Source organism: Danio rerio, chromosome 23 (assembly GCF_052040795.2).
Source record: "Danio rerio strain M-AB ecotype USA chromosome 23, GRCz13ab, whole genome shotgun sequence".
Lineage (NCBI taxonomy): Eukaryota > Metazoa > Chordata > Actinopteri > Cypriniformes > Danionidae > Danio > Danio rerio.
The window spans coordinates 46805001-46817127 of NC_141043.1; the positions used below are offsets into that span (position 1 = coordinate 46805001).

Sequence of the window (12127 nt, forward strand, 5' to 3'; positions counted from 1 at the left end):
GTTGGTGGTTCATTCCGCTGTGGTGAACGCTGATAAATTTGCATGTGCTTATTTAAATACTGTACATAAATTCAACAGGTCTCGATCATTTAAGAGAAGTACAGTAATTATTTTATCAAGTAGACAATGAAGTGAGTCAGAAAAAAATGTCGTAGACGCCAATAGCCTAGTGGTTAGTGCGTCCACACATAGCACCCAGGCGCTCGCGGCGACCTGAGATCGATTCCCGGCTCGAGCTCGATCCTTCCCCTATCTCAGCTCCTAACAGTTTCCTGTCTATAAATCTCCACTGTCCTATCAATAAAAGGTGAAAACCCCTAAAAATAAAATAAATGTCAATATAAGGTAGGGCTGTGGGTTTAATAGAAATTGAAATCGCGATTTGAAATGTTGCTAAATCGCAAGAGGCTGCAATATGAAATATATATTAGAACTGCACGATTAATCGATAAATGATCGCGATCTCGATTCGACCCCCTAGATGATCTTAATCCAGCATTCTGCCAATCATATTTTCAAGTTCAGGAGAGAAGCAAAGGCGGCTGCGCGAGTCTTTTCATTGTTTCACATACGTTGCTCAGCAACGCGGACACCTCCAAATGATGATAAAAGAGTCACATACTGTATTTATAAGGTACAAGTCACCTAAAATTGTCATTTTTGTTTTCATATAATGCTGTATTCGCAGCCGGGAAATCACACGTGACGTGAGCTGCTTACCGTGAGCTTACCACAGAGAGGGTGGGCGAGCACCCTATTTAATGATGAATGCGTGTGTGTCTACTTTAGTGAACAGAATCTGCATAGGCTGTGAGTAACAGGTAATACAGTTGTAAATAATATTCAGTTTGTGGCACAGAGTGATCGTTTGAGAGCCGCGCGTGAAGTATGAACAGCACCTAGTAGTGATAATGTAACCAAAGCGTGCACATCATTTAAATGATCATATCACATTTTAGAGTTATGATTGCGATAAGCATTTGATGTTTTTTCTTTCATAGCGAACACACAGTTGTGCATGAAAATAAATGTTTACAGTGTCAGTATAACTACTCTAGCTTATATAATGTTGATTTTACCAGTGAATTAAATGGTCTAATAATGTTTTCAATGACAGATTGCAAGCAAAAGCCTATATCTCAAACACAATTCAACATCAGAATTATTATAAGTAGAAAAGAATTATTTATAGAAAGCAGTAGACCTACACATAATATTATTATTGTGTTAACATATGTTTGAGAAAAAAAACAATAATAATAATTGCCAAATCATATTCACCTTTATTTAACATCTACAGAATCGTGAGAAAATCGTGATCTTTATTCTAAGCAAAACAATCGCGATGTTTTGACGCGACATTTTAGCCAGAATCATGCAGCTCTAATACATATAATTTAGCTTCCCCCACCTAGAGCAAATGCGTGACTGCCGTCTTTGTGTGACAGTATAAAAGCATAAATAGATGAATTAATATTAAAGTAAAACAGCATGTCGGAAATATGGAAATATATTAATTAATTCATTTTCTTGTTGGCTTAGTCCAGGGGTCAGCAACCCGCGGCTCTTTAGCGCTGCCCTTGTGGCTCCCTGGAGCTTTTTCAAAAATGTTTGAAAATGCAAAAAGATGGGGGAGGTTAATATATTTTTTCAGTTTTAGTATGATTTCTATAGTAGGACAAACGTTTTTAACGTTTTCAAATGCTGTAAAAGTGTGTAGAATTAATATTTAATTTCAACATTTCTGTCGACGAAGATTTGCGTCATAGCCTGCGACACACGTTTCTATCAGCAGGGCGGGATGCCAGGCAGGTGGCTGTTGTAAACAAACCGGGAGATAATAAAGCATGGAAAACCGTTCAAATATGGTATGACATATTAGAACACCTATTTGCAAACTTTAAAAACATTAATTCAGTGCCAGCATACTCAATTGCCTGTGATGTGACCGATATTCAACGCGCTTTTATGCAGGTATGTGAACTCTGATGGGCCGCAAGAAGAAATGATCAAATTAATACCACTAAAAGACAAGAGGCTGTGCTGAAGTGTTTTAATGACAACAAAATAAACACCAACCACCTTATTTCAGTGGCTATTTAATCATGAAGGCTCATTATGTATTTGTGGCCAATTTAGTCATTTTTATAGTAGGCTAATATAGCTAATATAGATACATACAGCATGTGTTTCCTTCATTATAAGGCTTATATAAGGCTTTACATTTTTTCCGGCTCCAGACATATTTGTTTTTTGTTTTTTTGGTCCAATATGGCTCTTTCAACATTTTGGGTTGCCGACCCCTGGCTTAGTCCCTTTATTAATCCTTTATTAGCCTCCCCAATTCACCTGTACTGCATGTCTAACTGTGGGGGAAACCTACGCAAACGCAGGGAGAACATGCAAACTCCACACAAAAATGCCAACTGAGCCGAGGTTCGAACAAGCGACCTTCTTGTTGTGAGGCGACAGCACTACCTACTGCGCCACTGCGTCACCTAATATGGAAATATCTTGGTTTCAAAGTCAGACACCGAACGTAATTTCTTAGAGCGGTTGTAGAATTGTTGCCACAGCACGAGATAATACAACAACCAGTACCTAAAAAGCCCCACAGGCAGCTATATGAGGAGCATCTTGCTTTAAAGTCAACTAAAAGTATTGCCAGTGACACTCAATCTAGTAGCAACAACAGCAAAGTACAATCTCAGAGTTGTTTGCTAATATAAGTTAACATCTTTTAAGTAACAGCTACAACACAGATTATTGAGCTGAAGCTTGACTACAATATTAAATCACAAATCAAAATCGCTTTATCAATAAAATTGCAATTAAATATTTTCCCCAAATCTCACAGCCCTAAAATATAACATGCATGAAATATTGTGTCCATGTTTTTAAATGTCTTGTGTTTATTATTGTTGATATTGAAGAAGATTTTATTCTCTCTGTGTGAAGTATTTTCTAAGTGTAAAGCAGTTAATTTTCTCTTCTCAAAATGTATGTAGTGTTTGCAGCAAACATGCCAGCGTGTGTTAAAAATACAGTGATGTGTGTGGAAGATGAGCATGTCTGCACAGGAGCAACACTAGCAGAAGAATGACTGAATGACTGATTATATATGTTAAATACTTGTATGAAGCTTAGAGTGAGTAACATATTATCAAGTTATTATCCTATCATGACAATGTATGTAAACACTTATTTTGCATCTATGCTCTGGTGTCAAAACAGATGCTGACACAGACCTGTAACATCTCTGTTGACATGAGCTAGTGGGCTAAGAGCCAAGAATAACCACCTAGAGTAAAAACCTATCATAAAATGGTTAAAAGTTAAAATGAGACACCTAGGGGTGTGTCAGATAACCTGTATAAAGATTGTTAAAAAACACAGAGACTTCAGAAGGAGCAGGAGAGACTTTGGAAAGAGAGAACCAGAGATAGGAAGTGTCCAGGAGAGACTTCAGAATGCTCTGGGGTCTGCTCTGCTCTTTCTCGGCTTTATTATGGAGAATAAAGTCTATTTTCTGATATTCAAAACCTCCAGTCTGATAATTTCTAATTGATAAGAAGTCGAATTTACGACAATACATTGTTTATTATTGTTAGTTTTACATTTTTTAATAAAGCTAAAATGTCCTGTTTGGTTCAGGTTTAAAGAATTAAAATAGTTTAACTGCTATGCGGCGTTGAGATTTATATGTAGTGGAATTATACGTTGAATTTTTTGTGTTTAGTCAAGTAATTAACTGAGTTTCTATACTTTGCAATTAAAAATGTAAATATATTTTTAAAAACAATTTAATAAATTTTTTAAATACACTTTTAATGATGTAATTAGTAGTGAATTACTTTTTTAAAGTAACATATTCAGAACTTGCCATTGTATAACAGTGTTTTTATAACCATGTTTTGATAAAATAATCCTAAGGGGGCTAATAATATTGACTTTAAAATACTTAAAAAATAAAACTGCTTTCATTCTAGCTGAAATAAAATAAATAAGACTTTCTCCAGTAGTAAAAATATTTTAGGAAATACTGTGAAAAAATACTGAGTCTGTTAAACATCATTTGGTAAATATTTGATAATGAATAAAAATGTCATAGAAGTGTGAATAATTTTGACTCTAATATATCTGATTTTCCTGTGGTTCAGTCTTTAATCTTAATGTCTGTTTGCAGTGGATGCCGATCTGGATCATGTATTAGATGCCTGTGTTCCATACCTGAGCTGCCGACAGCCAATCAGACTGCAGGAGGCGTGTCTTAGGTGAGGCCACACCCATTTTACTATTAGAATAGAGCATTGCTTCCTATTTATAATTCATTTATTCATTTTCCTTCGGCTTAGTCCCTTATTTATCAGGGGTTGCCACAGCAGAATAAACAGCATATGTTTTACACAGCAGATGCCCTACCAGCTGCAACCCAGTACTGAGAAACACCCATACACACTTATTCTCACACACACACACATACACTACGGCAAATTCAGTTTATTCAGTTCACCTATAGCGCATGTGTTTGGACTGTGGGGGAAACCGGAGCACCTGGAGGAAACCCACGGCAACACAGGAAGAACATGCAAACTCCACACAGAAATTGCCAACTGTCCCAGCCGGGACTCAAACCATCGACCTTCTTATTGTGAGGAGACAGTGCTAACCAATGAGCCACCGTGCCGCCTCATTCATTACATTAACGATGATAATCATCCTGGCAGATACAGATATTTTTACTGAAAGACATGTTTTATTATAATTATTATTTTTTTTAATAATCTTCTGCCTGCCCCTGACAGTAATATTGATGATGATGGTTTCTCATGTGTTTCAGTGTTTTCCGCTCTCTGATGGATCTGGACTCGGATCTGTGCTGGTTTATTCTCAATCAGCTCTACTGTCCTGTAGTTTATGATCCTCCTCATCCATTACTGCTGCCTGTCAAGCTGAGCGGAGCGAACAAACCCAGAAACCAGTTCACTGACAACATCCTCAAACTCCTGCAGGAGCTGGACGGAGAACCAGAGAAACCAGATATAGACGCTTCACATGACAGATAACCGGCCTTCAGGCAGTACTTCTCAATGCTATATTTAAAGGAGCAGTTCACTCAAAAATAAACATTTACTCACTATTTACTCTCCTTGTTGTGGTTATAAGTGGTTATAAACATTTATGAGATTTTTTTTGTTGTTGCACACAAAATAAGATATTTTGAAGAATGTTAGAAACCTCAAACCTTTGTTTTGTCTTACTATGGAAGTCAATGGTTACAGGTTTCTAACATCCTTCAAAAGTCAATGGTTAATGTTTTCCAACATTTTTCAAAATATCTTCTTTTGTGTTTAACAAGCTGGATGGAGAACCAGATGCTTCATATGACATATAACATTCCTTGCTACTTCTCAATGCAAGATTTTAAGGGGTAGTTCACCTAAAAATGAACAGTTACTCACTATTTACCCTCAAGTCAGGGGTTATAAACATTTGAGTTTCTTTTTTCTTCTTCAACACAAATATAAATATATATATATATATTGAGGAATGATAGAAACCTGTAACCGTTTACTTTTAATAGTATTTGTTTTTCCTACTATGGAAGTCAATGGTTACCAGTTTCCAACATTTTTCAAAGTATCTTCTTTTGTGTTTAACAGAAAAATAAACCTCAAACTTGTGTGTGATTGTGAAGGGTGAGTAAATTGATGACTATTTTCATTTTGGGTGAACTGTTCCTTTAAGACAGCTGATTATTCTTGGCTCCTGATATTCATTAGTATTTTTGACTGATTGTACGACTAACTTTTTTATACGATGCAGATTGCTTTGTATATAATAAAACAAACTGTCTAGAAATAAAATGTTTGTCCCTTATAAAAAAAAAGTCAAATTGCCATTTAGAATATATATTTTTGGTATGTTTTACATTGTAAGTATTGTTAATTCTCTCTAAAAGAAAAATAAATCGATTTTTTTTGTCATTGAGAAAAATGGTTGTCCCTTAAAATCAAATTACGACTGACAAATGACTAAATATAAATGTTATTATATTTACTGTTACTTCAAATGAATTATAAACAAATACAGGATGATCTAAAACGTTATTTTATTTTAAGGTTTACTTGGAATTGTGAAAAAAAGGTCATTAAAAATAAATTAGCATAAATACTAAGAAAGTAAATGACCTTTTTCTGCCAAAACACAATAATAATTGAGTTGCTACTTTTCTAAAATAATGATTTATTATTATGGAAACTTATGGAAAATACTTTCAGAAGTATTGTTTTTATGAGTTGTTTATTTCTGCCAGGATGCCATAAATATTATTGTTATACATTTTAAACAATAAAATAGTTTGCAGTGTTTCATAATAATAATAATAATTATTATTTGTTCATTATTTTTTGAGACAAAAATATGTTATTATTTTTCTAAAAGTTAGAAGCTACTTTTTGTATTAAAGGAATAGTTCACTCCAAGATTCAAATTTATTCTCGTTTTACTCACCAAGATTTTCCAAAACTTTGAGTTCAAAAGAAGATATTTTTTTAACAAAGCTGAAAACCTGTAACCATTGACTTCCATACAAACACAAATACTATTGAAATCAATGGTTACAGGTTTCCAACTTTCATCAAAATATCTTCCTTATGCATTTCTTTTTTCTGTTAATCGTTAAAGGCTTGAAACAAGTGAATAGGCATGTCGATGACATAACGTTTTTTTGGGTGAGTGAGAGATATCTTTAAGATGTTTTGTGAATACAGTCATAAATTTTGAGACTGAGATACAAGTTATTATTTTTTTATTTTTTGAATTTTAGGAGCTACTTTTTGCCCAAATAATTTAATTTATTCACAATATACTCTCCCTCAAGTGTTTCCAAAACTTCATGAGTTTCTTCTGTTGAACACAAAAGAAGATAGTTTGAAGAAAGCTGAAAAGCTGTAACCATTGACTTCCATAGTAAAACAAATACAATGAAAGTCAATGGTTACAGGTTTTCATTCATTCATTTTCTTTTTAGCTTATTCCCTTTTTTAATCTGGGGTCGCCACAGCGGAATAAACCGCCAAATTATCCAGCATATGTTTTACACAGCGGATGCCCTTCCAGCTGCAACCCATCTCTGGAAAACATCCATACACACACTCATTCGCTACGGACAATTTACCTCACCCAATTCACCTGTACCGCATGTCTTTGGACTGTGGGGGAAACCAAAGCACCTGGAGGAAACCCACGCGAATGCCACACAGAGACGCCAACTGACCCAGTCGACGTTCGAACCAGCGACCTTCTTGCTGTGAGGCGACAGCTACTGCGCCACTGTGTCACTACAGGTTTTCAACTTTAATCAAAATATCTTCTTTATGCGTTTCTTCTGTTAAAACACAAAGCTTGAAACATTAAATCATCTTCCTTTGGCTTAGTTTCTCATTTATCAGGGGTTGCCACAGCAGAATGAACCGCCAACTATTCTGGCATATTTTTACACAGCAGATGATCTTCCAGCCACAAACCATGCAGTACTTGGAAAGGCTTGAAACAAGTATGGCCTAAATAGTAAGTTGACTAAATGATAACAGAATTATTTTGTTGTGGTAAACTATCTCTTTAAGATGTTTTTTTTGTGAATTCGGCTGTTGGTTGAGTCCGGTCGGTGTGGTCGCCGGTTCTCCCCTGACAGCCTGATAATAAATGTGGCTCCTGTGAGAGTCGCATTAAAGCTGCCTCATATGCTTTGTGTTAGCGAGCCTCCATGTTATCTGCACTGTACTCCGCTATTTATCCTGCTGCCAGGGCTGACAGAGCCGCTATTATTCACCGGGCCCAAGCGTCTAGGCGGCCGGCTAAACGTGCGCCATATGCGGCCTTAATGCAATTTCCTCCCGGCCGCTTCTGATAAGAGCAGAAACATCATTACGGAGTCAAAGCGCTTGACATCAGCTTTGTTTGAGGGATCCACCGCCGCCGAAGACGACAAAGCAAATGGAAGAGACGAAGTAATGAAGAATGGAGGTGATTTTTTGAGGTTAAGTGGGGAGAGAAGCAGTTTATTAGAGAAAAAGGCGGGAAAAACGGCACGGTGAAGATTTTTAGTTAGTTTATTATAATATCGAGCATATCATCCTTCAATAATCGACAAAATATATGCTAATTATATAGTTTTAGATTCTCGTATCAGAATATAAATTACAATATAAAATGATGCTGTCTGACAGAATACAGATGTTCTCTAAATCAATAATAGCCTATGGAATGTTTCAGAATGATTAATTTAATAGTTTTTTAGCATTGTGAAAGATGTGTAATCTTTACAAAAATAAACATATATAACAAAAATACAAGGGACCAAATGAAGTTGTGTTTCATCCCAGAATCTTAATATTATTATGCATTATTTGGAATTGGGATGAAATGTTTAATATTTAGTATAAATACAAATGATCAAACAAAAATACAAAAAACAAAACAAAACATAAATTACGACCAAATACTTTTGTTTGTGTGTGTGTTTGGCATTAAATATTTACTATTCACAAGCTAGTAAATATATACAAATTTATTAATCAAATGTACAAAAAAAATTAAAAATACCATAAAGAGTCAAAGCGCTTGACACAAGCTTTGTTAGAGGGATTCACCGCCACTGAAGACGACAAAGCAAATGGAAAAGACGAAGTAATGAAGAATTGAGGTGATTTTTTGAGGTTAAGTGGGGAGAGAAGCAGTTTATTAGAGAAAAAGGCGGGAAAAACGGCACGGTGAAGATTTTTAGTTTATTTGGAATTGGAATTGAAATGTTTAATATTTAGTATATAAATACAAACGATAAAAAAAAAAACATAAATCACGACCAAATACTTTTGTGTGTGTGTGTGTGTGTTTGGCATTGAGAATAAATATTTACTATTCACAAGCTAGTAAATATATACAAATTATTAATCAAACATACAACAAAATTAAAAATACCATAAAGAGTCAAAGCACTTGACACAAGCAAATAAGAGATTAGAGTAAAGAAATAGGTGATTTCTTGAAGTTTAAGTGGGGAGGGAAGCACTTTGTGAAAGAAAAAGGTGAGGAAAAACTGCACGGTACAGGTTTTTAGTCAATTTTGGCAGTCATTCCTCACCAATATAGGGAAACTAATTATCCCAAGTTTCACGTTTGTTAGGCATTTGTTTGCCCTTATATTTTATTTACAGTAAAACTGTAACCATGTTTTATGGGGCACTTCCATATGGCAAAAGTTTTACAACAAATACCATGGTACAACTAGTAAGTTTGGGGACCATAGTGGACTGGACAATGTTTGCTTGTTTGCTTGTTTGTTATAAAAAGCATTGTTAATTTTAGGTTAAGGGTAATATGTTTTAAAATGTTTGTTTTAGTCTATATGTATGATAACATTTAAAAAAAAAATAATTTAAAAGTCATGACATTGTATGATTTTATGTTAATTATAATAACTTATTAAACTAGAAGTTAACATGTTACAGCCACTATCTATTTTAGGTCGGTTTAATGTAATTTCTGCAAAAATCACTCAAATTTAAGATCTTAAATTTTGAGGTAACCAGGATTTTTTTGGGGGGTGTATTGGTCAAAATGTAGTGTAATATAATGTATTTTTCATGTAATGCCACGTCAGCAACCAAGGTTATGTTCATGGCAAGAACATTTCAATAATAAATATACAATTAAAAACAACAAACAAATGAATAAATGAATTAGACTTTTAGCATTAATACATAATAAAATAAAACAAAAAATATGTCACTTTCCTAAATGTTCAAAATACTTTCATTTGTTGTGATTGCTCAGGTGTTTTCCACCAAATGATAAGATTATTAGGCTATTAAGTTGTCTTTAAACATGGCACTTTTTAGTTTTTTTTTGTGTGTGTGTGAAAATGCTCTAAATTACAATAACGTGCTGTGTAATATTTTGTTTTAGTTTGTAAAATATGACTTAAGCATTTTCAAAATGGTAGGTAAACATATTTTCAAGATTTCCTTTTTAGCATAACAAAAAAGATGCAATGACTTCTGATATCTTTATATTCATGTTCCTAATCAAATTGTACATAAATTATAAACAATATTATTAGAATTTCATTGAATGAAATAAATGTTATAATTGTACAAACTCCAAACACATAAATCCAATAAAACCATAGATGAGAATGAGAACTTACTAAATGTAAACAAAAAATGCAATGCTATTTTCAGATATATTTGTAATGAACAGGTTCAAAAATCACACATGCACATTTTAAGCGATGTTATCAGACTTCTATGAAATAAAATAAAGATTAAAATGTAATCAAATTAATTAGCCCATACCATTGATAAATCCAATAAATCCAGAAATAAATGAGATTGAGATTATTTTTTTCCCCACACCTGCTACATTTAACACTTGCAACAGTAAACACGTGACTGAAAGTGATGTATAATTAAAAACAGTTGCACAGCATTGTTATGAAAGTAATTCCCATCGTATATTGTTGCTGTATGGAGCAATTACAGCAATTTTTACTCTATGAATATGGATATAGTTCTTAATGTGAAAGGATTTACCAGACGCCACGTTTGCGTGCACACAATCATAGGATAATTGCCTACAGGTCAATCTTGCAACCAAAAAACGGACACGGAATGGAAATAAACACGGCTTACTTACCATTGGAAGAGCTGTAGACTCAAAACTGCTGTTTTGAGCGACAAGAAAAGCGATGTTGCCCTTTCCTTAACAACAAAAACGCTGTTTTGCAGGCTGCCCAATTATCAGCCTCAAATTCACGGGATCAAATCCCCAATAATATCCAGCTGCAGGCCCGCAGAACCACACACGTTTTAGGCACACACAATCTAGGACACACAATCTAGGCAAACCATATATGGTTACGACGGATGTTAATGTTATTAATGTCATTTTGAACATCGTCATCGATATATTTTGATATATATGATTAATAAATATTGTACACAATAAACTATAGTGTTTACTTTACTTTATTTCACAAATATTGCAATCGAGACGGCCGAGTAGGGAGCATTGTTTTCGATCGCCATATAATAGACTGAACAGTTTTTAATCAGTCATAGCTGATCAGTCATTATTATCTGACAATAATATAGTAGATACTCGTTTGCTGGCCTTGCTGAACGATCTAATTTGGACAGGTTTAATTTATATAATGCATTAATTTATGATGAAGTAAATAATAGCAAGTTAATATAGGCAATACATTATAGTAATAAAAATCTTTTTACATGTAACAAATGTGTAACACTATATTCCTATTTTACATACTTGTACATATGATTTTAATAGTGTTTATTTGCTTAACTTTCTAATAATCTTTTAATTAATGATTAATTAATTTATAGTAAGCAATAAATTGTTTTTAAACCAAAATTTAGCAATAGGAACAAATTAACTATTACTAATAAAAAATAATATGTATATATATATATATATATATATATATATATATATATATATATATATATATATATATATATATATATATATATATATATATATAACTAACAGCTGTGACAGTTTAGTAAAAGATAGTATTTTATATATAAACTTATAATCAGACAATCAGTTAAGATAATCAGTTTATAACTATATATATTGTTTAAATGATTGACTAGTAGGCTAATTTATGTTAAAGTGACATATTATTTTTTGCTTTTTATATTTTACAACAAAGTGAATTTAACCAAGTATGATAATATTAAGATCTTGAATTAGTTTATTACACTTAATGCTACAATTAGTCAGTCTGTTATGTTTTCTTTGTGCATGTAGACATATGAATAAATTCATAAGTGTCTTTAGCCAATTATTTTGATTTACATAATTTGGGTTCAGAAACTGCAGAGATGTTACAATGATCGTATGATATAATAATAATAATAATGACTGAAATGGGAAACCAAACTTGTGAAATTCAATAGGTGGCGATAATGCTAAAGAGTTAGTTACCATATATGGTTTGCCTAAATCGTGTGTCCTAGATTGTGTGTGCCTAAAACGTGTGTGGTTCTGCGGGCCTGCAGCTGGATATATCTCCAAATCGCGCGCCAAATGCTCCGCC

General features: G+C 33.6%; 2 protein-coding genes across 9 annotated transcripts in view; one reads left to right on the forward strand and one right to left on the reverse strand.

The window, feature by feature from the left end:
- The window catches only part of tti1 (TELO2 interacting protein 1), a 23862-nt gene extending 18722 nt beyond the window's left edge, over positions 1-5140 (forward strand). The window contains exons 7-8 of the mRNA XM_087307663.1: positions 4187-4274; positions 4841-5140. Coding sequence (XP_087163789.1) covers positions 4187-4274; positions 4841-5066 — 314 coding nt within the window. The 3' untranslated portion in view covers positions 5067-5140. The remainder of the gene's footprint in view (positions 1-4186; positions 4275-4840) is intronic.
- Positions 1-10740, reverse strand: part of rprd1b (regulation of nuclear pre-mRNA domain containing 1B) — a 46743-nt gene extending 36003 nt beyond the window's left edge. For all 8 annotated transcript variants that reach the window (XM_087305134.1, XM_087305131.1, XM_087305128.1 and 5 more), the window contains exon 1: positions 10699-10740. The gene's annotated coding sequence lies outside the window, so the exon portion shown is untranslated. The remainder of the gene's footprint in view (positions 1-10698) is intronic.
- Between the last annotated feature and the right edge of the window lie 1387 nt (positions 10741-12127).